This window comes from Zosterops lateralis (assembly GCF_965231275.1).
Source record: "Zosterops lateralis genome assembly, chromosome: 1".
Lineage (NCBI taxonomy): Eukaryota > Metazoa > Chordata > Aves > Passeriformes > Zosteropidae > Zosterops > Zosterops lateralis.
Genome location: NC_139762.1, coordinates 66856099 through 66883746, shown reverse-complemented (window position 1 = coordinate 66883746; position 27648 = coordinate 66856099). Strand labels below are relative to the sequence as shown.

General features: G+C 40.0%; 1 protein-coding gene across 1 annotated transcript; it reads right to left on the bottom strand.

The window, feature by feature from the left end:
* Positions 1-2142: 2142 nt before the first annotated feature.
* SSR1 (signal sequence receptor subunit 1) lies at positions 2143-16136 on the bottom strand. Its single transcript, XM_083867726.1, has 8 exons — positions 16030-16136; positions 13906-14024; positions 12148-12235; positions 11708-11970; positions 11244-11320; positions 9464-9542; positions 8629-8722; positions 2143-6279 (listed from the first exon to the last, which is right to left on the bottom strand). Exons 1-8 carry the CDS (start codon positions 16103-16105, stop codon positions 6212-6214), a joined length of 864 nt encoding a protein of 287 aa, XP_083723852.1. The 5' UTR covers positions 16106-16136; the 3' UTR covers positions 2143-6211.
* Between the last annotated feature and the right edge of the window lie 11512 nt (positions 16137-27648).

Here is a 27648-nt window from a genome sequence, read left to right as displayed (position 1 = left end):
TGAGAAGTAATTCCATGCTCTATGAATGAACCACTATTACAAACAACCAAGCATTAACCAAGCCTTAAATACTGGCTCTAAGGAAAATATGACACACTTCCAAATCAAGTGTTTTAAGGTATTTGAACTTGTTTCTAAATATAACCTGTTAATTTGATGGCAACGTTTGCCATACCGTGCTCAACAGTCATCAGATGCTATTTAAATTCCAGCTTTTCCTTTCCACTGGAAACCTGCCACAGGGTATTTTAACTGCCCTCCTTGCTGTGTAGACTCTTCCTGAAGAAAACAGGGTGTTTGTTCATTCTTTCTTTCACTCTTGAAAACGTATGGGTGGAAAATTTGCCAGCTGAGACTGGGATCAAGTCCACTGCTTGCTTCTGCAGGGCTGTGGATCCAGGCTCTGCCAAGGGAGTTCCTCCAGTGTTCTGAACAGCCTGGGCTTTTTGATTCAGCTTGCATGGACAAGCTTTATGGGAACCTGTCTGTCTGTGCCTTGATGTGGTCAAGGTGCACAAGGTGTTAAAATACCAGATTTAATTTCTAAGGAAAAATGGCTGTGGGGCCAAACACCAGGTGGCAGAGTCAGTGTGTCACTATAAGCTCTACCTCTGCAATTCCTTTGGCTGACCCTGTAGGTGGCCACAGCCCTGAATTTTTTTGGTAGCAAATACCACACACCAGCACTTACAGCTTTTCTGAGTTCAAGCTTCACATTTGTCAATTATTTTCTGAACAGCACAGAAAAGTGCAGTGCTCAGACTTCAATGGCCAAGATATAGCATAGAATGATTTAGAAAGGCAGACACAGTTGCTCTGACTCCTCCCTTCAGATGCTGCTCTTTGAGAAGGGGCTAAAGCTCTTTGTTATGAGAAGCAGCTGTCACAGGCTTGGGAGATCCCTCAGCTGGCAAATCTGGGAATTGCTGGCTATAATAATCTCCATCTAGTGAATCTAATACTGTATTTTATCTCTGGGGTTAATGGCCTTAAATCACACACTTCACCACTGCAGCCTCATTTCTATGGAAGATACGCAGTGTAGCTCCATCCAGGCCCTGCAGGGCAGGACTGAAGCACCTTTACTAGAACAGAGACTGTAGGGTTCTCTTGAAAAGCTGCTCAGACCATTGTGAGACCAAGTGTTCTGTTTGCTGTGTGGAAGAGACAGCTCTCAAGTGACAGATTCATTATGTGAATTTAAGTGGCACAGGGAAAACTCAGTTGTGATTTCCATGTAGACTCAACAGATTAAGAGGAATGAGGAAAGGCAGGTTAAATTTCAGCTTTGCCTCACCAGCTAAGGGACTGGAATGTTGTAATGCTGAAATTTTACTGCATCTTGGTTAATATAAATTTATAGCCAAGACTACACAAGGGAACAGAAAAGACAACCAGACAGTTTTTTAAGACCTCATTTTGGTCTTGGTATCTATTCTTTCTAAGCCAGCTATTGCAAGCTATCTATCTATCTTGATCTCAAAGATGAGGCAGGCTTCAAATTCTAGAGTAATTTTTATGTGTTCTGGGACCCAAAAATACATCAACACATCTGCTTTTAATTTTTTCTCTCTTTTACCCACAGATATAGTTCACAAACACAGGGGTCCCAGCATACCTTTTTTTTTAAGCCTTTTTTGTTGGCTTTTTTTCCCCAACAAGACTTACCTTCTTCTGTTTGGATGCAGAACAACTGCTGGAACTGCTATTTTCAGAGTTACTGGATGGAATGTGAGTGTTTGCCTGGTCACACAACAGCATGCACATAAAAACTGCAAAGATTTGGCCTTGTGCTTCAACCTGTAAGCATCTTAACAGATCCTTTTTACACTGCCTATGGTTTAACAAGAGGTTATTCTTTCTAGAAATGTAGGGCATTATGGCTCACTTTAAACCCATCAAGATTCAGGAGTTTACTGAACATTTTCCCAGGGCCCTCTCTTAAAAGAATTCTAATCTTAATTATTAGTGCATTGTCTGAAACATCACAGAGTACTTGCTCAATATTATTTCCATTCCAATTACACCGGTAGAAAGGCAGATTTTTAAGAATGGCATGTTTTCACACTTTGCATATTTGCTACTACCGATTGCTTATCAAGGAAAAGGCCTTTTTTTGGGTGCCATACTCATGCTTTATTAAAAAAAAAAAAAAAGCGCTACACAATGCTAAGAAAAAAAAATCAAATATACTTTACAAAAAACCTGCAGCTGTTTTCAAGAGATCTGATCTCACTTATAAATGCAAGTCAGCAGGTAAGAAATTAAATGATAATTTAACACTTCAGTTGCAGTACATCACCTGAACTTAATCATCCAAAACAATCAGTCATTCTTAAATTGACTGTTGATTGTAGATACATAAACAATCATCTGTATCAACTGATTAGAAAAAATCCCTGGGAAAATTTAGAGATAAATGGAAAAAATGTCAGGAGAATGATACTTAGCCCACCTATAAACTTTTGCAGAAACTAAGAGATCTTTCTGGCTTTGCTCTCCTCTGTATGTTAATTGCAACTCCTCTGCGTATTTTAGAAATATCAAAGTGTAAAGCTGCCAAATTCTGGTCAGTGAGGGGATTAAATTAGTACAGTATGGATTTATGTGTACAGTTGTCAACCATCTACACTAGTGCTGTGTCTTACTATCTCCATGGAAGTGTATTGTGCAAGTCTCAAATAACTTCAAAACACTCTTGAAACAGCCCTTATGTCACTCCTATGAGGTAGGTACTGTCCTTCCTTTGGAGAAGAAAAGAGAACAGACTCTCCACTGCTCAGTACATCAAGCACACTGGAAAACAGGACAACCAGCCTACTTTAGTATTTGACTTCCCTGGATTCAGAGCTCTCACCTGCAACACTATGTTTAGCACCATGCATTCTAGGACTAGCCAGTAAATGATACATTTTATTACACCTTTTCCAAGCTAAGGAAGTTGTTTAGCTTAAGTGTTTTAGAACAAGCAGAAGCACTGCCATCCCTGGTCTGTTCCATACAGCTCCACAGCCTACAATTTAGTAATTTTGTACAAATGAATCTCTGTCCTTTAGTCTGACAGCAGCCACTCTTCTTTCTCAGATTGAAGGATACTGGGGAAAAAAATTAACTGCTGCCAGAAAGCAGACAGCATACAGAGGGCTACAGGTATCACATGCAGTTCAAGAGTAGCCTAAATTAATGCTTTGCTGACTCTGTAGATGTGAACTCTAAAGCTGTTTTTCCTACCCCAAGTGTAGAATTGTTAGGTCTTCACAATTTTTTGAGTACGTTAAGAAGCTGTGAGTGAATTCACTCTAAGCCCACAGTTCATTTGCCCTCTAAAACCATGTTAACATCTTTTACTAATAAAGAAATCCTAACCCACATCTTCTTTCAAGTTGTCACTCTTTTTAGAGCCCCCAGGAGCAGCTGTATGGCAGTGTATTAAGCTGGCTGAGAACTAGTAAGAATGCTGGATTATACAGCATGCTTGTGCTGCCAAATGGAAATGGGTGGCAGAGACAGGCAGAACTGCTGTTGTCTCATCTTTAAGTAACAAAACTACACCCTACTCAGCTAGTAATAATAATATTGATATCCAGCAACATACCTGTGACACTAAGCTATCCCTGTTTAAAAACTGAGTAGAAAATTCAAGTACCAAAATAAAAGTTTCTAACTGACAGAATAAAGCGACACCCCCAATTTAAGAAATCTGAGTGTAATAGGCTTATTCACTAGAAATAATACTAGAGATGCCAAAGCTCAGTTACCACTGCATGCTGGAATGTTATTCAACTACAGCAAATTCATAAGAAACAAATACTTAAAAAATGTTATGACATTCATCATGAGCAGCAGTGGTCTACTGGCCCCTGCTCTTATGAACTGCTTCTGGCTAAGAAAGACACTATGAACCATCTACAGTGAATGCCAAGTTGTATCATCAGAAAGACAGCCTTGGTACACCTGGACTTTCCCACTGCTGGTTCCAGTGCAAGCTGTCCTCTCTCTTCTTTCATGCTTACAACTTAAGCATCTGGAAGTCAGCCACTGAGTGCAGAAAAGAGAACTCAGCATTCAAATGCATATTTCTTATTTGTACAAATAAAACTAGGATATTAAAATTAATATCCTCTGTTCTGATACTTTGTCTTTTTTCCTGGCATAGCGCTGTATCATCACCATCCCCTCAAAGAGTACCTTTAAATCTTGGGAAGAATTAAGAGTATACAGTTCAGGATGACCTATGACAAGAAGGTGAAAAAAACCCCTCTCGATGCCAGGTTAGACATAATCCAAGAGAGGGAAGTTCCAAGTTCAGTGCATCAGGTGCTGCAATCACTATGGGGCTTTAGCACAGGAAGCATTTAATTCATAAACACTCTGCTGAATCAATGCAAGCTGGAATACAAGCCCGCAAATCCACCACACAACCAGTCAGATTATATCACTAAAGGGAACTAAAGCTGTTCTACACCATTTGAGTGGAGATACCCCTTATGAGGGCAGCATTCAGCTGTTTCCTGAATGATCTGACTAACAAGCAACCTTAACTCCAAAGAATACTCTGCCTGGACTAGCTGTATTTTCAGGAAGTTGAACAAAGCATCTCATAGCAATATGAGTCAAGAACATCTTCACAGTTCATTCTGGCAAGGCATGTAACAAAACAGTGCCAGCACAGGTAGTTTCAGAGCCTAGATGCTTCAAACACCCTGTGGCAGGACTTGGAAGGATCACTCAGCATTTATCGGCTCAGAAGTTCAGCTCCTGCAGACCAAGTGTGGAACTAAACTGGCATTTTCACAGGTGGGGATCAGAAAACGGAGGAAAAGAAGACAACGGAGGCCTCAAATTATGCCTCTTCCTGAACTCAACAAGCTTTCAGATAGCATTCAGACGTAGAAAGAGAGGCAGTTGAGTTCAAGACTTGTCCAAGCAAACTGATGTTCTGCATGTTGGCTCTTTTCCCTGTCAGTTAATTCCTGAACACAGTGGATGTGGATCAATACCTCAGTACCTGGTAATCATGTAAGCCACAAAAAGAATTCTTGTTTTGATGCTGCATACTTTGATTTTTTTTCTGCTTGACTAATGAACCAACATGCAGCTAGTGATGAATATGCATCTGCGTTACAGATTAAGAAAGACAAAGTGAAAAAAAACCTCAGACCAACATACTGACCAGTGTGAAAACGTCAGATTTAAAAACTATAAAGGATGAATTAAATAGATTGCTAATAAAAAGAATTATTTGAAGCCAACTGTTTTTCAAATCCAGTTTCAAGTGTGTACAGCAAATCCTTGTAAAGCTTTAAAAAAAATAAATTGGCATTTTGATACATATGACATTCTAGTTCTTAGGAGAGAGAACCGAGAACTCGCTGTGAAGTTTTTCTGGCTTATTCAACAGTTTCTTGAGTAAACATTGCAGAACTACCACTATAATCTGAATACCTAAGATGCTGGCACAATTCAAAAACTAACCATTTAACAAATTGGGTATAAAAAAAAGAAATTTATGAAGTAATACCAATTCAGCACACAAATTCCATGCTTCACAAGTTCTGCTGCTGTGCAAGAGCCTTCCTAGCATCTATGCAGCTAAGTTCAGATTTTTAGGTCACTGCATGCCCAGATCAAAACAGCAGCAAAATATCTACCACTACAAGCAGCTATACCCAATTGTGCCTTTAGAATGAAAACTATGCAGAAGTTGAGATGATCAGCGCCTGGCCACTGAGACAGGACCACACACACAAACCGCGGTGTGCGCACCTTGTAGAGAGTAATGTTACTCACTGAATAAGAACAATGCATTCAGCTTCTGATACAGATATGATACAATCAAGACAGATTAAAGTCACCAGACATTCAGATTAGGGAGAGGAGAAAAATCCTTCAATGACAATGTACAGATGGCAAGCCAGCATTACAAAGAACTCTAAAGGCACATTTCAGGTAACATGTTTCTGTTAAGACCAACCGCTTACACACGCAGGCACAAATCTTAATGGCTACCTCCCCCCTGACCCCCAACAATTAAAAAAAAATTTAAAAGAGAAGTGCATTTTCAGTAATATTAACACCATTCAGTTAATCTGTTCAGTCCAAATGTTTAGCAGTATTTTCCTTATGGTGATATGGGTTCTCTGCACTACTCCAATCCAAAAAAACCAAACAGGCAGAATTAGTAAAGGTTCAACTGGTGCACTAGTTAACATTACTCATCAGAGCCCACTGGTCTCTTCTGTGCCCTCTTGTAGGGCAACCTCCTCGGTGAAGCTTTATCTAGATTAAAAAGAAAAGAAAAAAAAAAAAAAAAAAGAGATGGTTGCATCAATAGCAATTGTTACATGAGCATGTATTTTTCTCCTCCCAAACACAAGACAAGCTGCCCTTCTAGTGCAATGCATCACCACAGAGAAGCTGGTTCAAACAACTTGTTAAGGCTTTTGAACTACCAGCACCCTAAACAGAAGGTAACAAAAAAATACATTTCCATTCTGTAACATGCAACAACAGGGTAAGGTTTGTCCTATTTCTCAGTTACTAAAATGCAAAAAAAACCCAACCCAAAACCCTATGCCATCCCTATGGGAAACTGCAAGTTCTGCTGCTTAGAAAATTTTCATGGTCAGTAATTACACTTTTAGAAAGTTAAATGAATTATTTTGATGACCACTGCCTTGAGTTTACATGCCTGAAGAATTTAAGATTGACTCTTCTTTAGACAGCTCTGTCTTGCATGTAGTATTTCCACATTCATACAACTAACAGCAGAAGAAAAGTGCCTTTGTTGTGGAAAACTGCACTTTTCCAGGAAGCATCCAAATTTGGCTGGATGATCTTTAAGGCTCCTTCCAAACCAAACCATTCTGTGGTTCTATGATTATTGTGGAGAAGCTTCAATACTTCACATGAGGTGCTGAAGTGATTGCTAAGTGCATCTGGTGACCAATTTTCTTACACAGAACAATATCCAGTAACCTTCCCTGTTTAGAGTCTGTGCAAACACAAGGAGCAGCCATCATGCCCTTACAGGCCAATCAGTACAATATCAAGTGTCAATAACAAAAAAGTCAAGAATGTCTGAGATCTTCAAGGTCATGTATTTTAGAGAATTCTAGTGCAGAGCTCTAACTGAAACTAACCTGGAGCTGAGAAAGCCACAATTAAGAACAACTTAAACATAGTTTTTCCTAAACTTTAAGTACCAAGATACAAATACCTCTTTGGCTCAAGAAAAGGATGATGGTGGGGACCAAACATTACCAGAATTTGAACTCTTTTAAAGTCAGCTTGCCCTTCAGCAAAAAGTAGCATTTAGACCTTCAGTTTTTCTTGCCAGATTAAGACCTTTCAAATTCCTGTGTCTGGATTTTATACTATTCTAGTGTCTCACAGAATAAAGTGTACATGAAAGCTTTTATCTTCACACTAAGTAAAGCACTACTCTTTATACTTACGCTGTGTAAGTACTCTTAAAGGTAAAGGAATTAAAAAAGCACGAAGTCATCAACTTCTGGCACCACTTCATATCACAGCTAAGGCCTCTAGCCCTTCTGCACCAAATGAAGCTCAGAATATGCTTGCTTATTTGATCAAAACTGCAGTCTTTGCCAAGTAAGGGTATCTCCCGCAAAGGGTTTTCAAACTTGTGTAGAATGCACTTCATTGAGGCTTTCTCATCTCACACCAGTAACTGCTCCTGATGACAGGAGTTTATCAGCCTGATACACCAAGGTAAGTCGGGAAGGCTAGATATACACCTGCCCTTTAGAAAAAGAATTCTAGGAACCATGAGAGAAGACAACAACACTTCAGTAATATTCTACTATGTTTCTACAATATAACCAGAAATATATCCACACAATACATGAAAACATCAATCTAGAAGTATATAAAATGCATGCCATTGCATGCATCTGTTCTGCATCTTTCCCTGCTCATGCTACTTCACCAGTCACAGCATGCAGGAAGCTGCATTTCTACCCATGCCTAGTTATTACATGGACAACACATTTAGCATTTTTCACTCTGCAGCTCATGAGAGTCTGCCTCACCTCTTCTACTCTGCACTGAAGCCACGGGAAAGCAAAGAGAAGAAACAGTAAGAGAAGTTAGAAATATCCACAGTCCAAAGAAATCAGATAATGGGTTTTGTGTTGACATTTCAGGTATCAGGTAGAACTTCTGGATTTGTGAAGGACATCAATAACAAGTATTAGTGTGGCTTTAGTTAAAAACACATTTCTAATGCTTACTTAAGACTTTGCTCTATAGGCAAACTTCCAAACAACTTACAGAAACTCTGAGATGACAGCTACTTTCTCCTATTTAAACCATCTTTGCATTCCAGGTTTTGGGTAGAGATCTTATACTGTTGAAAAATATTCTACAGAACAAATTGTAAAAGTTACTGATAGTCATTATTTTATCAACCAGTGAAGTTTGTTCTACAAGGAATAGTCTGTTAAAGTAATAATCTAATCCTTAAACACAGTGCTTGAGACAATTTGTTATTTCCTAGAAGATACATGCTCTTCTAAGAAATTTGTATCAACTACTTATTCAGTTACAATTAATTGGTCAAGTTACATTTGTTATGGTGTAGTTTGTAAAAGGCAGACTACTTACTTATTTGATTTAAAGTTTCTTGGGGAATCCAGCTCATATCAACATCGTTCTGATTTGATGTTCCCATCTCTACTTTCTGTACCGGTCTTTTCCTCTGAAAATTCAAGCAAGAATAAAGATTTTTCTTTTAAGTAAGACCTGGATAGCACAAGTATTAGAAATTACTGAAGATGCTACATCTAGTGAATTACAATTACTTCACTAAGGTACAAACTTAAGGCTAGTCAATATACACAGCTGTCTTTGCCATTAGTAATTTATTCCCCTAAGCTCTGTACCTTACACCACTTATTCCACATAAAGGCACCAAGATTTCATGCACACCTGGGCAAATTCATTCTGCCTTTTGCTGATGATTAGTCCAACTTTGTGATGACAAGTTTCATTTTGCTTTCTCAGATTAGCACAATATTCTCATATGTGACTTGATCTTGCTAAATAATCAACATTATGGCAAAGTTTTGCTAAGAATTAAATGAAGGACTGACAGCTGTTTTCCCCTGAAGTCTGACCTGGATTAAACTAATAGGCAGAAATAGAGAGCACAGGGAAAATCTACCCACTAAGTACTCAACCAGTAGACACAGACATCCAGTGATCAGAAGGTATTCCAACTCAACCACTTCAGTGTGGAGCCAAAGGGCAGACGCTCAGCAAAGTAACTTCCATTAGGAACAATTTTTAAGAATGCTCTAGTTTCCTCAGGAACCTCTAAGGTTCTAAAAATAAATCTTCTACCTTTAACATCATATGCCAGAAGCAATCACTGAATTGCTTTCTTTTCATATCAGAAAGGTCTTGTATTAACAAGTACACAGCCAAACACACTACCCACCTTCCTAGACTCCAGTAACTGATGTAGGCCAACAATGACCAGCAGACCAAGTCCAGCAAGAAACATGTACATGAAGATCCTTTAAAAAACAGTTTAAGAAACCATTAACTAAAAATGTCAAGTTCTAAAGAGAGTTTATGAAGAGGCATAGAAATTAAGCCTAACTTCAGCAACACATCCACTTAATCTTTCCCAAGAACTTCTGTAGAGGGCAAGTGGGAAAAATACCCAAGGAATCTGAAACTAAAGTTTCAACAACTATCATGTAAGTATTCTGACTTGGATTTTAGAAACTGTAATCATAAGTTTAATTCTGAACAATAGAACATTTGAAAAATGATGCACAAATTAAAAAAAAGTTATAATAAATAAATATTGAAATTTAGTAACGTCAAGAATTCTTTTGCACTATCATGAAGTTTCAAGATATTGGGTCACAGGAAATATTTAGGTCTGTGACAGCTTTAATCACTTTTAAGACCCTTAAAAGTCTATATGCTTTTAGCATGCTATTGCAAAACTGCTAGGACACTATTAATTTGCAACAGAGCTTTGACAGCCCTTACTTATCTTGCTCTGTGTTCCACAGCTAGAACTCTACCTACAAAATCAATTTTCTTAATCTGTGCATTCGGATTTGTTTTGAAGAATTTTATCTGAAGTATCTGTTGATATTTAGCAAGATGTAAACCTAAGCTATAGCTAGAATTGATTTGGGGATTAAGGAACTTACAAGTAAAGAATTTATTCCAAGCTGAACATCTGAACTCTCATTTACAATAAAGGAAATTATAGTTAAACTAAAGAAGATACTTAATTGAAACACCTGTTATAGGGCAATTACCTGTTCACAGGACATTCATGCAAACAGATTGTGGTATTTTAATTGTTTTGAGAGCTCCTTTTTCAGAGTATCACAAATTTTCATGTGATGAATTGTTCTTTAATTTATACCATTGTATTTAAGAAATACAAATTAATGCAACAGCTATTTCTTTTGGATGATCTTTTTTTAGAAGGAAGCTAGCTCAAGAGGCAATTTCTATCTGTGGCAGGACAATTCACATATTCAGCACTGTCTACCAGTATTTCTGAAGACTAACTTTTTAAACACACATCTTCACTTAAAATTCCATTCCAGTGCTACAATATTTAAAAGCATTTTAACACAGCATATGCTTGAAAGATATTCGGTGTGTCAGATCTACCCCAATCTCTGGAAAAAATCACTCCTGAAAGATACCTACTACAGACAGGGGTGAGAGGAATTCAGCCATTCTTTGCTCTGCTCTTTGGTACTCCAAATACATCTTTTGGTTTATGTAATCTTAGATTACACTGCAGTGTTCCAGAAGAAAGCTATTCCAGTCCTGCCAGCAGGACCTATAGCCTAATATTATGGACTCTCTGCATCTTTTAACTCTTAGGGAAAAGCACAATAGCATAACAAAAGTTTAACAGCTTTGAGCTGCTATGCAGCTGTAATAACATCAGGTCCTGTTCCAGGCTTAACCCTTCTGAGCTAAAGCACATCTGTAAATTTCTCACTGACACAGTACCAGTCCTGAAGATCCCCACTAATAACAGAGATCTTAATTTTGGGAAAAGTTCATATTTTCAGTCTGTCAAATGCTGCTAAGTTATAAACAAAACCTAACATTCAATAAAATGACAATACCTAACATTCAATAAAATGACAATACAATAACTATTTTCACTGGCACCACCAATAACCTGCTCTACCAGTGCACCCATTAAACCTGATCTCCAGTCTCCTTACGTTTCTCCATCCAGCCCATCTTCTTTTTCAATAATTGTAACAGTTTGATTGAAGACAGCATCTTGAAAAACGTTGCCCTAGAACAAAGTTTGCACATAACATTTTAAATTCATTTCTTCAACACATACACAAATTTTTACCTTTTTCCATATTCTTGGAGAAATTCTAGAAAGCAGCAACTCCTGCACAAGACTTTCTTAAGGTTACAAGTTGTGCTAGTTTCACTCAATGCATAAAAGCACAAAAGTTTTCTTGCCTACTACAGTTCTAAGGCACTCCAGCTTCCACTGCTGATACAACTTTAAGTGCATGCAGGCAGTCACTTGCTATGCTTATGTATCTACTGATTTGCTTAAATACAACAGAGGCATTCACTTTCTGGAGAGGTACTTGACTCAGTAGTTCCTTCCTGACACCTCCAGATGAACGAGAAAGATTCAAATGAATTAGAGCATCAGGCTTACATTTGCATCTCTGTAGTTGAGATTGATAACCAGACCAAAAGGACGACCACCCATAGGCTCAGCAGGGATAAAGGAGTACTCAAACGTGGCTTGTCTCTGTGGTGGAACTACTGTGTTCAGAGAGAGAGCTGTGAAGTTCTGGATGTAAAACTGGTAATCCTGAGGGTACCGGAAAGAAGCGTCCAGAGACTCAACAATGAAATCCTCTGTGCCCTTATTGGTGAAGCCCACCAGAAATTTTACAATGTTGTTCGCTGGAAAGTCTGAAACACACAAAAAAATAATCAACCATTACAAGCCTCATGTACAACACACAGCCAATTCTTAACAGAGAGCATCTACAACAGACTCTGTGGTTTTAGAGCTTCACTGTTTTAGGCAAACACTGATGTAGTCTAAGCAACAGTAAAGAGAATGGTAGATTAGCAGAGGACTCTTACCTTCACCTTTCACAAATAAGATGGTTGTATCAGCATTAGGTGAGGCTTTAGGCTCTCCTGACAAGTCTTCTTCCTCTTTTTCTTCTGTCTAAGACAAGAGACTTTTTTGAAAAATCCTATAATGAACAGTGAAGCAAAAACCATGCTTGGTTCATGAGAATCCTACGTGTCAAAGCATGCAACAGTGGCAAGTATTTGAACCAACTCCTGCTCTTGAAGGATTAGCACATAGTCTGTTCTACCTCTAGATTTGATGAGTGTCCCTTTCAGCATTTATCTTTTTACTTTTTACATCTGACAGAGTGACTAATCTGAACTACATTTAGCTCTATTGAAGGATTTAGAATAAAAAAGCATCAGTATGGCTTCTGTTTGGAGGTGGAAGGAACAGAATAGAATCTAAATGTTAAGTGTTCACATCTAAGCTATTTCTACTTAAAAAACAAGCATCTCCAAAATAAAGACAGCCATAAAACAAATTAGTTACTTTCACTACAGGGAGTGTTTAAGGCAGCTTTCTATTCAATTTTAATTAGTTAAGTGTTATGCATGCCTGGAAATGGCTAGGCTATTGGAACTACATAAGTGGACTCATTTGTTCAAGTTCACCTTGTGATGATTCACTTTTTAATTTGACAAATGCAAGCATTAAGGGCTTATTTTCCACAAGGGGATCATCACCACCCCCACCAAACAAAAACAAGGCTGATGTGGTATTGAACAGTCTCAGCTAATGGCTTAACCACCTCCTGAAGCAGTGGAAATCCTACAGGATCAGCTATACACATACCATGAAATAGGGAACCAGAGCTGAGCATGTAGCATCTTGATCACAAGACACTATGAAAAATCCTATCTTTTATTTCAGTGACAAATAAAAGAAACTGCCTAAAAAGCACCGTGTTTTTTACCTGAGTCAGACGATTTATTAAAAAGAAATTACATCCAAAAGGTTCTTCAATAATATTCTGTCAGTACTGACACAGTATACCTTCTACAGCTTAGCAAAGCTGGTCAACCATAAGCTCATTGACTTAACAACAGCAGTAAAATCTCATAGAATCAAGTAGCACTTTACCAAATCTGCATTTTTATTATGCACGTCTTCTCCTACTAATATCCCAAACTTCCTTAATGTACACCAAGAGATTTGAGAAAATTTTGCACCATTCTAAGCACACTAAGTGCCTAGCAAGCCTAAGACTCAACTGCTATAAGCAGATCACAAAACCTTGTAAAACATTTAACTTTTCTGTTTGGGATTTTTGAGGTAACTTTTTGAGTTTGTGTTGTAAATTTAGTTAGTTGTATTTTTTTAACAAGGGTTTCAGAATTCATTCTGAGCTTAACTAAGAACCAAGGCTCTGTTGTCCCCTAAAAATTAGTATCAAAGATACTAATGAACGAAGTAGTTCTATCCCACACTGTTCTTCTCAGTTTACTGAGGTGCAGCTTCTGATAGAAAAGGACTACAGAGGGCTCCTACAAGAACGTGGTTCTCTCACTCGGTGTGGTTTTTTTGTGGTCTACAGTTTTGATAGTCAGAAATTAGGTTGTCTCCATGTGGATTTTCAACTGGTAATTCACAAAGAAAAGATAAAGTCTTCTGACACTTCTAACTGAACACAAGCTTTATCAGATACATGGAAATAGCTACCTGAAAAAAGCAATGTAAGTAAACTCAATTATTTATGTTATCCAGCTTCAAGCACCTCTGGCCTAATTCATACTTTTCAAATAACATTCATGTACAATTACCAGGTCTGTTGGCTCATCTTCTTCAACTTCAGCTTCATCATCTTCATCTTCAACTATAGTATCTTCCACAGCTTCCTCATCTTCTGTAGCATCTTGAGCTGCAACTAATAAACCTGAGCCTACCAAAACAAAATGCAAGCAGAAGAAAGTCTTTTAAATGTCTAGTTAATCAACAAAAAGCTGATGTTTAAGCACAATTCTCAAACTAATGATTGAGGAACTTCTTAAACACATGTCCAATACAGTGTTTTGAAGCCTCAGTTGCAAAAATCTCCTATTCAAATGATGTCTGTGGTGATCTTTCAGCCTTATTCCTTTGCTAAAAACTTTCTCACTTACTCCTTTATCTGCCACTAAGTTCAAAACCAAAAATTTACATCTGGATGACAAAAAGTTCAGCATTCACACAGCAATGCCTACACTTGCAGAAGGCAACCAACTTACCTAAAAAGCTGTTGATCAATTCTTGAACATGTCAACTTACGAAAATAATTTAATTTTGCAATTACAAAAGCACAAATAAGGCATTGCTATTGGCAGGAAATTAATTTAGTAAGTAATGTTCCTTCTAAGACTAGCAACTCTAACAAGTTATTAGCACAGTAATAACAGAACACATTGAAAGACACCTAAAAAGTTACTAATTTTTGGTTTGTACTAGTTTTCAGTCAAGTTTTGAAACATAAAGAATGCCTTTTTTACTATGATCTCCTCAATATCATATATAGCCATATATCCAACAGAACCACAACACCAGTCAGAGAAAGAAACGTGACCTAGAGCAAGGCTCCAAGGTAAGTGCAATCTGAGAGTCCACTGCCTCTTTGCTTTTGTGGAGCCGAGCCTCACACATTCAAACACTGGGCAAATACGATTAACAAAAATATTGGCCACGGGACAAAGTTCTGTCTGTTTGCAGTTCAGAGCACATGCAAGCAAGGCTGAGAGCTAAAACATGTGCACAATATCACAGGTTGGGTTTTTTTTTTTAATGAACATAACATTTTCTGAATATGAAAGAGTAGAAATCAATGGATGACTGATTTACGTGGGTCTGAAAAAAGACCTAGCTGCTATAAATAAAAAATTTAAAAGCAACATTTGATAACTTTCATGGGAAATAGGAATTCTTGAGCAGGACAAGTGACTGAAGAACTGCCCCTGGGTGCTAGAAAGAGCAAACACAAGCTCTCTTCTCAAGTGTCTTCAGAAGGCACACTCAAAGACTTTTGCTCGACCATGTGCTATACTTAACCTAAGCCTTAAGTACCGTGACTCCATTTGATGTTTGAAGTCTGTAAGTTTGCAAAAAACTAAGTTTTTACAAAAACTCTCACAAATAAAGGGGTGGGTTTTTAAATTAAAAATTAACACCGTTAACACAGTTAGGCTGGAGGCACCCTTTGCCGTTTGCTGCCCAGAATAGCCTCAGACCCCTCACAGCCTTTCCAGGGATGTCAGAGGGGCTGATGATGTGGCAGCGGCGGGAAGGGAGAGCTCTGGGAAGGGACTCTTATCCCGGAGCTGCAGCCCACTGCAGGGGCTGGGCCAGGAGCCTTCCCCACCTCTCCTGCCTTCCCAAACTTAGTAGTAGGGAAGCAATTTCCAGATGGTGAATCCGATAACGCCACGGCGTAAACAGAGATTAGCGCTCTGGGTGTCGCCAAGGACACTCGGGGGGCGGCGGCAGGCGAGGTGGGAGGGCAGGGTGGCAGCCGGCGCATCTGCCGGGGAATGTGGAGCCGGCACCGCGGGCCGGCGGGGACAGGGACAGACCCGCCGCCTCAGGCGGGGCTCTGCGGCTCCCCCGGGCCGCTGTCACGGCCGGGCCCGAGGCCGGTGCCCGCGGGGCCCTGCCCAACACGGCGGGCCGCTGGGGCGGTACAGGCCGGGCCGGGCCCCGCACTCTCCAGCCGCCCTCGGCCGGGCCGGGCCCCGCAGCCCCGGCAGCGGCCACGTGCTTGGGCGGCCGGGGGATGAATGAGCGGAGCCGCCGCCTCTCGGCAGAGCCTCCGCAGGCCCGGCGGGAGCGGCGCCCCGTCCCCGGGGAGAACCCCACACACACTTGCCCACACACACCCGCCAGCCCCGCTCGGGCAGCGCCGGCCGCCCGCCCTCCCTCACCTGGGCCGCCCCCGAGCAGCAGCGCGGCGGGGAAGACCAGCAGGGCGAGCAGCAGCAGCTGCGGCAGGCGGCTCATGGCGGTGACGGTGGTGACAGCGGCGGCCGCGGCGACAGGAGCCCTCCCGCGCAGCCTGTCCCGGCGCTGGCGGCCCGGCGGGATGGCTAAATGGCGGCGGCGGCGGGCGCTGGGGCTGGAGCGGCAGCTGGAGCCGCCTCCCCCCGCTGCTCCATCCGGGGCCGGCCCGCCCCGCTCCGCCCCCGCCGACGTGGCTCGGCCGGGCAGGAGGCGCGGAGGGCACGTGAGGGCCCGGCGGGGCGGCGCTTCCTGCGCTCCGGGGCCGGCCCCGGGAAACGCCGGGCCTGCCGTGCCGGGAGCCTCGGACAGCGCTGGGGACGCGCCGGGCCTGCCTCGGTTCCCAGCCATTCCTCGGTCCCGGGCCATCCTCCCTCCCGGGCAGCGCCAGGGGCTGGACTTCGAAGATCCTCGTGGCGCTGCAAAATGTGGAATTTGAAGGTGTAATCTGTGAAACAGCAGCTAACGAGCGAGCTCCGTGTGAAGTCCGGGTGTTAGAAATTCTGACAAATTGCTTGTCGGTGGAATTGCCTCGTTGGGGTTTAGGCCTCGGCAGTGCTGCAGTGATCTAAGTCCTGGGCAGGGCCTGGGGGAAGGATATAGCGATAATAGCAATAATAGTGGACACAAAGAGTGCAGAATTTGCGGGCCACGAGGACATTTGGCAGAACTCCCAAGATAAGTAAGACACTTAATAAACCCAGTAACTGCAGAGTCAGCTCTGAGTGGGGAAAGGCGATTGGGGCAGGGGAGATCACGGCCCCCGACCCCAGAGACCCCCTGATGCCTGAGCAGGACTGACCGTGGGGATTAATCAGCATGAGAAGTGAGAGACTCATTGACCAATAAAAGATAGGATACTACTTGATAAGAGAAATATGTGACTTGTAGATAATGAACATTAATGCCTTTGTTTGTTAAAATGTATCAATAGTGAAAAGTTTGGATAGTTAGTTGGCGTGCTTGATTTGTGGAATACTGCTGAGCCCCCAGGCTGGAGCTACTCTGAAAAAAATTGTCAGTGTCTCTCAAGTGTGTAATTATTGGCTTATTGCACATCAGGTAACAAGTCCATTTTTTTCTGTACAACAGTGGATCCCTTCCTGCTCAGAATAATCTGTGGGAAGTTGACTGACATACCTCCAGAAAGACCAAGGATAAAGCATATTACTGAAACAAAGGTGCTGTCAAAATCTCATGATTCCATGTTGCTCTAGAATAGGTGTTTTGGAGTCAAATATTTGATGGTTTAATTGAAAATTTCCAAAGCATGATAGGTAGTGAATATGATACTGATGGAATGTTAAAATGGAGAGCTTTCCCAAGCCCTACAATCAAAACATTCAGTGAAAACAAAAATGCCAAGGTCCAAACCAGCCTCCATGCTTTCTCTTTTCTCCCACAGTTTATTCAGAAATTTGCATACAGGGTAAAATAAAACAAGAATAGTGTTAAGATGCATTCTATATTTTGAGGTAACTTTAATTTGTCATTTGGGCATATGCAGGTTGCTGTTATGGCAATGGTAAATATAGTCTTGAGGCTTTCATTTTTCATTTATTTGATTTTGAACCTGCAAACGACACTAAAAAAATTATCAGAAGTAATCATTCTAGGTAAGCTTAATCTTATTTTAACATGCTGAAAATGTTACTGAAATGCTGTTAAGTATTGACTGAAAGTGACATGTAAATATGAACACTGGAAAACATTCATTGCTACTGGTAAAAGTATTTCTAGTCAGATAATATCCACCCAATGGTATAATATTACTTTTTCTGTAAAGGTCTTTCACCAGGTGGTGATGTCTTTATCCTAGTTGTGGTTTGGTTGTTTTGGAGAAGGGTTTTTTTGGGGGGGGTGGGGCAGGGAAAGCAGCTAATTATTTTTTCCTCGGGAAAGTAAAAGAATACTGGCATGCTGTAGGAGGTTTCCTATATAGCACTGCAGGATCTGAAACATTTTGTGCCTTCTACACAGTGACTATGTACTTTAAGTGCTGCTTTTCCATCTGAGATAACTGTTCCTGATGTTACTAATTGATTAACCTGTACAGTGCTCTTATTGGGTTTGTATGTTGTGGGGACACAGAAAGGTGTTAATTAAAAGTGTATTTGAAAATAGTTATGGTACCTTGACTGGCTTCAGCAGCACACCAAGCCAAGGCTGACTCCAATGTTACAGCTGTACCTAAAAGCCTATTAGGCTGCATTCTTTTGTGCTAAGTATTCTACCCATATTAAACAAGTTGTAATTTGAAAGAAAAGTCTCTATGAAAACCTGAAACAAGCTGCAGAGACTTTTTTTTTTTCTTTTTGCACGGGCTGCTCCGTGTGTTCATTCACAGGCATAATAAAATAGGTGTTGACAATATGTGCCACTATTGTGACATTGAGTTTTGACATCTGTTATGTTGGATGCTAATTCTGAGAAGACTGGTGTTCACTCAGAGTTCACGTTGCCCCTGGGAATGTGATTGCTGTCACGTACAAGCACTGTATCCTTGCATTTAAGGGAGGATTTCAGTTAGAAATTACACTTATAACCAGTTACAAGGAGATATGCCTTCAGTTTCATAACATGTATTACAAAAAGGGTGAGCATTCCTAGTCTGTGATCTGTAAGTAGTGTTTACCTTACACTTTGATTTTGAACTTCTTAAATGAAGCTCCCAGATGTGTTATTTCCTCTTTGCAGATATCAGCAATAGACAATTAACTGTTTATGTAGAGACTTATTTTTGCTATCAGAACTTGCTTTTGAAATAGTCAAGGGTTCAAGAATCAGCTGGACTGCTTCTTCATTATTTACTCGGTGCCTTCTGTGAGAGATGAATTCAGCAAAGCACTTTTAGGAGCAGTGACACACGTACAGTCCTAACCTGTTTTCTGCTTCCTTTTGCATGGCATACCAAGATGTTTCAAGAAAAAGCTGGCTGCAATATAATCTGACTAGGATGGAAAGCTTGCTTGTATTGTAGAAGGAAATTTTGTTGGGACAATCAGGAGGATGACTTTGTTACTTACTCCTTAAGTGTCTTGGTTTAGAATGACAGGTGTCCACCAGAGAAAGCTGGAGTTTCCTTGGAATAGAGAATGTAAACCCCCTCCTTCCAAATTACTATAATTTTGCAATTAGGGGTTTTCAGGCAAAGGTATGGGAGTAGGAATAACAGTTCTTTACTAGTAATATTAAAAATACCAATGCAGTAGTACAAAAAAACAAAACAAAACAAAGCAAACACCAAAACAAACCAAAAACAAGCAAGGAAACACACAAAAAAAATCCTAGAAACCCTGACAGAGTCAGAATACAACCTGACACCCTGTTGGTCAGTCCAAATAAGTACTCCTGGAGTAACAGATGTGGTTCTGTTGGAGTAGAGGTGATCCTGGGGAAAGGTCCAGTGGTGGCAAGAAATGGTAGGTCTGGTCTTCCCCTGGGAACCCAGTGGAAATACAGACTGTCTTGGTGTTTCTGACTCTCAGTTTTTATCTAGGTAGGAATGGTTGGCTCCTCCCACTGGGTGGAGCAGCTCACAATTGGATGATATAATTTTATCAGTCATGTGGTGAGCTTTAATGGCCCATTAACAGCAGATATCCCCTGGAGGGAGGATGGGTCCTGGAAGAGATAAGGAACACTGCCCCAGCTGGTTTTAACAGCTGGCCCATTAACAGAAGGCACCTGCCCCCTCCCCTCTGGAGTTATGAGGAATGAGTTATACAAGAGATAAAGAAAACACCTCCCCAGCCAGTTTCAACAGTTGGAAAATAGAATACACATTTTTGGTTACGTATTGCAATCCAAGACACTGAGTTTTCCTGGAATTTTACTTGTTAGTGAAATGTTCAGAGGGCTTTTTTTCTTTCCCTCAGTTGTTTTTCTGTGGACATTGCTCTAGGTGTTAATACCTTGCAGTTGCTACCACATGTCAAGAACTGCATCCGTCTCTGTTCTCTTCAGGTTCAGGTCAATGCAATAGTTTTGATAAGTAACCTCCTATTCCAGTGCACCCCAAAAGGTAACTTGTTATTTTTTTTCTTGCTATTTTTTTCTGAAACTTTTCTGGGGCTTACAGACAAGGTCATTTTTTTGCTTTCAGAAACCGTCAAAAGCTCTAAAATTTTTCTCTTATAGTTGGTGATTTTGTACTCTTCCATATTACATCATGCCCACTGAAATCAGAAGATGGAATATTACTTTAAAAAAAAAAATGATACCAAGATTTATGTCTTCATTACTTTTTGTAGTCCAGAGAAATAATTCTATGGATATTGAATTCTGAGAGGGTTTTTTTTTCCTTTTAATTGCTATAGTACTTTTCAAAATTACATACAGTTACTGTATGTGGTAGTTATTAATAATTTCAGTGAGAATCTCCCACTTGGACCTGTCAAGCTGACATTATTCTTTCTCACCACTGATTATTACTGTGGGGAATTAACTTATTGGAAATTGATGCAGGCAGAAAGAGGTGATACAGTAACCCTTATCCCTGGAAGTCCTTTCGGATGCTTCTGGTAGTACAGGAGAAAAAGCTGTGTTTACAGGAGCTCTTAATGAGATCTGCCAAATTTTTGCTGCATTGTGGTGGTTCTTTGAAGGTTAGTGCTTTCCCAAGTTTTTTTCAGGAAGGAATTTAACTACCCTAGTTAAAAATTGCCTCAACCACGCAGATTCTGTATTTTATCTAAGGGAAAAAAAAAAAAAAAAAGGAGAGGGATACCTCTCTGGAGATCTCTCTCACAGAAATATATGGAAAACTGTGCTCCACAAAATTGACTAAATAATTACATGGGTTTTTTTGAGAAATGGAAAAAAATCAAATGAAAACTCTAATAGTCTAGATAAATTTGTCATTGCTAATCATGATTTCTTAATCAGATTTATGGATTCCATATGCTCCATATGATGGTAACAGGAAAGGAACCTCAGAGCTCCTTTTGGCCTTGCCCAGCTTAAGATTCTGTGCAACACTTGGGTTGGGGTGATGGTTTTGCATTATATACAACTTCAAACATACAGATTATTTTTAGCCACAAGATTTTTAATCTTGCCTCTGCATGAAGAGTAGAAACAAAATTGTTGACATGAAAAGATAAAAAACTGGTTTTATTCTCCACTGCAAGTTCATTATTGCTACCAATTCAGTGATAGGCTGGCTCAGTCATTCTCAGTCAGGGAGTGAACTCCATATACTACAGCAGTATTTGTTAGCAGCACTGAGTATATCCAACCAACCTCCAATCTCTTGGTTTTACCATTGTGAGTATTGTTACATATGGTGAAAGCAAAGTTCTATTTTAAGCCTTAAGTACAATAGGGAAATAAAATATAGCCAGTAAAAGAACATGTACATGTAATTGCATGTGGAGTAATCAATAGGTAAGAAAGCCACCTTTGGCTAAGATAGAGTTGTCAATGTCAAAGAAAAGGAAAAAAAAAAAAAAAAAAAGAAAATTGAAGATTAATTTCTAGATGTAACACTTCATGCTATAGAAAATGAACAAAGCAGATCTGTTTTCTTTGTGAGTGACTTCTAAATCTCTAATCATTATTGGAGTGCATCTAGAATATTGTGTCCAGTTGTGAATGTTTCCCAACCCATCCAACACACAGCCAAAACTATCTGCAAGCTTCTGCAAAGCTGAAGAAAAAGAAGGTAACAAACTATGCAACATTTACATGCCAATCCTTTCCTTCTTTTTCCCTTTGAAGAAGGAAAAAGAATTCATTATCTTTTTATTCCCTCATTTACTTGAAATGGTAAATTGCAAAGTGTTTCATCAGTGCTTGAAATTAGATTATTGCATAAATATCTATGTAAGACAGAATTCCATACTTGGAATCAAATCCAGTAAAGGACTTCAGGAACACTATCTCACCTTTAAAGTTCTTACAGTAGCTTTTTGGACAGAACCCTCAGCTGTAATCTGTGGAAGTTTGTCCCTAGAAGAGAAGGAGAACTGCTGCACCTGGCAACTGAGAACTGCTGCACATGATAAGTAGGATTGTGCATTATAGATACTTTCGGTGTGAACAGTATCAGACTGAATTATGCTGTAGCTGTCTGTGGTTCTCTGACTATATCATATCTCTTTCCATCGGTTTCAAGCTGCAGGATGTGGTTTTGTCCTTGGTCTTTAACCCTCTTCTGCTGCAGCTTTTGGTTCTCCCTTCTGAACTCACAAACCTGTTGTTGTGTTTTCTTCATCTCAGCTTGCTCATTTTCAAGTTCTGCTTGCAGGGTTTTAAGCCAAGGTGCCAGCTTGTTATATTTAGATAGTGGCTGTTGACTTTCTGCCAACTTGCCATCCCTTTCTCCCTGGAATTTTGTTTGCAAGGACAGAAGCCATTTCTGTGTGTATCCTCCTTTTCCTCCCTCAGCTCTGTAGGATGATAACCAAGGAGTCAGGCAAGGGCTAAGGTTTGCAATCTGTGGATGCACTGTGTGCATTCCATGTTATCGTTGTGGATGGAGATTTGTGTAGTTGACACTGAGACAGGCTGAGTTGGCCAAAGGAGGAGATAAGACAGAGATGGGAGCTCTGTGGAGACAGGAGGGTCCTGTTCTTGCTCTGAGGAGCAAAACAAAGTATCACTGAAACTTCGAAGGACACAATGGTCAAAAAGTAACTTTTGTCGAATTAAGGGTGGTTTAAAGATTGAAGCACACACCCCTGCATGTGCTAACAAGTAAATGAAGTTGGGTGAGAGTTACAACTTACCAAGTTGAGTGAGAGTCACAAACGGTGTATGTGACTCTCACTCAACTCTCCACATTAATCATGCTGCACATAAAGAGGGAGAAGGACAATAACACTGGGCTGTGTTCAAGGAGCTGTAAGGAGCTCCCTGTTCTATGAGTGGAGAGATCCCCTTTACTGGGATCCTCTTTACCCCTTCATTTAATCTCCCTTTTTTTATTCTTTCTTGGCAGCAAGTAATATCCCAAAATGCTGGAGTAAAGAGTCCTTACCAACTTTCAGCATTTCCTGGGGGGAACAACATTTTCTACCATCAGCTAATTAGAAGAAGGAGAGGTCACATGGCTTGACAGCATTCTATTCAGAGAAGGTGGAAAAGCAAATGAGGACAAATCTGAGTAAACTTCGCCCATACTGTTACTGTACTGGTGGAGTTGTGTCATTCTGCTATTGCAAAAACAAGAGGTGACACCCTCTGTCCAGTTTATGCAAATTATTTTTTCACCAACTTCAGTGGAAATTTTCCATCTGTAAAAATAATTCAATGTGGGCAAAATTACAAAATTATTAAAATTAAGAAGTTCATCCTTCTACAGTGCTTACAGCTCTGCACCTGCATCAAGTTCCAGTGGAGTAACAAGTCTAAAGAATGTAATTTTCAGATTTTGGCCTAATGTACAGTAATCCCTGATTTTAAAGCAATAACTTTTTAAAAAAGGAAACAAAACCCACCAAGAAATCAAAATTCAGCTGTTAGCTAAACCATTTGATTATCATCAAGAAAATCAAGAAAAAGAAATGTTAACATTAAAGAAAGAAGAAATAAAAAAGTCTTCCATGTTCTATGAATTGTTCTCTTTACTGAATTTTGAGAAGGCTGATTAAAGGGAGATTTTACTGGCTGAAGACAAAGAAGGCAAAGATCATGTTTGAAATGCTACTGAATTAGACTGTTGGAAGAAGGCTATACATTTTTTAACTGAATTTCCTAGATACTTTAATAAATTTAGCAATAAACAGTAGAGTTTGATCCACCATGTTTAAATGCTTTGGTTTACTTTTTTTCTTACACCACCTTTAACTGACAAAAAAGAAAACCATTCAAAAAAAAAAAAAAAAAAAAAAAAAAGCTTCTCAGATGCTGGTGGAAACCCTCTGAGAGTACTTCTTCTTTTGTAATACTCTATTACACTGTTCTTTATACCTATTTTCACTTCTCTGTTTGACTGTATCTGGCCTGGTAGGTGCCCTGTGTTCTCATGGAAAGAATCAGATTATATACTCATGTTATTCTCTCTCCAGTTGTTTGGAGGCTTTATTTGTTATCCAGTGGCTGCCTACTAAAAGCATGTAATTTGTAATGTCTTTAATTTTTAATTTTAATTTACTGTTTTAAATTTGTAATAATTGTAATTAAACATAATTTAATTTAAATATTAATTAAAATTTTAAATAATTTGTAGTCAGAATGAGAACTACAATGCAAATGCATTACTCCCTACATTCATTACTCAGTTAATTCAAGGCACAACTCCAGCACCTGCATTTAGTATTCTTAGCACTTCTCTTTTATGTTACACATCTGTGAGGTCCAGCGTCTACGTATAAAATTTTGCCAGATAAGTGCAAAAAAAGCACTACTACTAATTTTATCAGAGAAGGATATTTTCATCATTCAAGCTTCCATTCAAGCAGCATGGAATCTTACCAGGGCTCCTCCTGGAAAGGAACTTTTGCTAGTCAAATTCAAATTATCTTCTCCAAGAAATTGTTTCTCAGTATCAAAACCTGAGTGTGTCCTGAATAGAGGGACAGGGGTTGAGTGAGAAAATAAGACACATCTGTTTTGGAGGATACTTTAATGATACAATCCAGCAGTGACCCCACATTTCTGCAAATGGTTCTTCATGAGGACCTGCAACAGGCTTAACAGACAATTATTCTGGCAATGAAACATCTCCCAGACTCCTGCACTCTTTTTTAGTATTGTTTTCTTTTTGTCAGCCCAACATTCTCCTTTGATGTGGTTGTTCTTCCTTGCCTAAGGATTCCTCCTCTGGGAAAAATGTATCCACACCCAAAAACTCCTTCCAATCGACTGTGCAGAAAGGTATGTTGATTCTACAGCAAGGGACTCTGTTAGTTTTCTGAGAGGTATCCCAAAATCTATGTGGACTCAAAAGAACAATTAAGGTTTTTAGAGTGCTTTCAGAGAATATTCATGGAGATAATACAGCTGAGGAAAATAAGTATTTTGCTTGGAATGTAATGAATGTATCACTTGGTCTTCTCAGTGTGTATCCTTTTTCATCAGGAGTCCTCTATCAAAAATATGTTTGAACTACATGAATGTTCACAGCAGTATTCAAGTATCATATTAGCTAATTTCTCTTTCATATATATGTGTGCCTATTCCATTTAAACCAATGTCTTGTATGAAGTGGAAATATAGCCTAGAATATTGGAATATCAATCATACTGCCTGAGATAGAGAAGGTCCTGGTCACTTGCTGTGTTGCTGTAATAACTGCTCAGGATACAGATGCCGTTTTCCATTTTCAGATTGGTTTTTATGTCAATCATCTAACAGTCCCTTGACCATGTGCTTTATTCCCCCCTCTCATGTCTCCCCATGCTCTGTACAGTCCACATTGTTCATGTTCTTCACTCATGTCATGGCAGTAAGAGCTGACCTCAAAATCTAATAGAGTCTGTTGATTTAAACGGGCTTTGCACCAGCTGAAGATCTGTCAGACAGCACTGTGAACTACCAGGTACTGCCTGGCATACTTTGGCAGGGGAGGGGAATGTGATAGATAAATGTCATTATAGCATGCTCATCCTAGCACATTGCACTTGAAATCCCTCTCATGTTTAGCCTCCCCAACAAGAACATATTGTATGTCAGATTTTCCAAGATGGGCTCAGGAGCAGAGGTTGCTTCACAGAGCTGGCAGGCAGTGTGTTTTCTTGCCGCTGAGTTGTACATTTCATCCTGCAGATATGAAAAGGAAGCTGTTGGTGGTCCTCTCAAGTCACTTCTTCCAGGAAGGAGCAACACTGCAGTTCTCCCAGGGATTCTGAGTATGGTCTCTGTAACCAGTTTCCCAGCTTCAGTGTGAACCAGAATATATACCTCTCCTACATAATATGTTGTATTAAGTACAGAATTAGTGCATCTTCAAGTGTGAACAAACATTTTGACTCTTAATCTTCAGGAAATATAATAATGTAGCCATAGGAAGAGTAAGGGAGGTAGTATTTTCTGAGGAGTCTCGTGTGACAGGGAACATGGAACTACAGTGGTCCAAGCTAAATACATAGTCTGATAGATGTCTGTCCTCCCATGGGTTAGGGGTGATAACTGGTAGATCTCTGACACCTTTTTTCCCATTCTCTTTCTGAAAATATCACCATTGCCTAGTGGACTGTTTCCCTTAACCCTGTTGCAGATGAATTGTTCGTAGAACAGTTTGTGCCTGCTCCCAAAGGAGATCTAAAGCCTGGGACAAAAAAAAAGTGTGCTGCCCTCCAAGGCTGTAGACAAAATTATGCGGAAGCCTGAAGCATAAAAGGAATAAAAATGAGTGTGGAAATCCTCCGGCAGTGTTACATTTCACACAGTCCCTTGTCATTACAATAAATGGGTATGTTTACTTAAGAGCTCTGAATAATTTATTAGAGAATGAAATAATCCTGTGGAACAGTGCCTTCTCTACGCACATGGATTTGGAGTCCTCCAACACCTGGTTCTAGGAAAAAGATCAGTAAACAGGTGATCTTAATCCAATTTCTGCTGTAGGTGGCTATGCATTGGGGAAAATGAGCACAGAGACTCTCAGAGAGCCGACTTTATGGAAGTGTTGCAGATGCAAATAACACCTATTTTATTAAATCTTTTTTTAAAGGTATCTCTGCACAAGCATCCATGTCTTCTGCACAATCGTAGGCTTTTCATACCTTTTATACATACCATTTGGATGGTGGGAAAACATCTTAAAAAAAAAAAAAAAAAAAAAAGAGAGAGACTGCATTTTAAAATGTTACCCTTATGTACCAGATAGCAAAAGCCCAGCACTCATTTTCATTTTCCTAATCTTACATTATATTGGTATGTAAACAGATAATAATGTTATTCAATGCAAGGGAAGTTAGGAGCTAAGATGCTTCAAGCCAGGCTTGCAAATTTGGAATTCCTTTAGCTTCAATTAGAGCTTTATTTTAATAAAGATTGGAATTAAATATTTCAGAGTATACCGAGTAAAACTTCTTAGTATCTACCACAGAGGACACAGATCATCACTTGTGTTTTAGAGAAAACAACCACGAATCTGTGGCAGGAGTGGTCATTCCCAGTCAAGAGATGAGGGCTTGAAAATGCATTATTTTTAAAGCTATGTTATTTAATATTATACAGATGTGCCACAGTTCAGTATTGATGTATCAGCACCTGCTGGAGATGCAGAATCACAGGGTCACCTCCTCCTACACAGGTTGCTCCGAGGCCCATCCAACGTGGCCTTGAACACTTCCAGGGATGGGGCACACACAGCCTCTCCGAACAACAGGTTCCGGTGCCTCCACCAGCCTGGAAGTAAAGAATTTCTAACTAATATCTGATCTAAGCCCACTCTTTGTCAGTGTAAAGCCATTCCCCACCACAAGCCCGTGTAAACAGCCCCTCCGTGTGCCGGCGCCAGGCTCTCCCCGCTGGGATCCCGGGAAGCGGGCGGGGACGGCAGCGGGGACTGGCGCTGGGCGGGCCCGTCCCAGCCGCGCTCGCCCGCGCAGCTTTTAGTCCCTCTGGAGGCGCCGTAGTGGCTGGGCCGGCGCCTG

What these genes read in the sequence shown, in the direction of transcription:
- SSR1 (XM_083867726.1), bottom strand. Translation starts at nt 16,105, where the DNA reads ATGAGCCGCCTGCCGCAGCTGCTGCTGCTCGCCCTGCTGGTCTTCCCC. An exon ending in CTTATTTGTGAAAGGTGAAG is followed by an intron (nt 11,971 to 12,147) that starts GTAAGAGTCCTC and finishes TGTGTGTTTCAG; the next exon opens with ACTTTCCAGCGAACAACATT. An exon ending in GATGGGCTGGATGGAGAAAC is followed by an intron (nt 9,543 to 11,243) that starts GTAAGGAGACTG and finishes TGTTTTTTAAAG; the next exon opens with GATCTTCATGTACATGTTTC.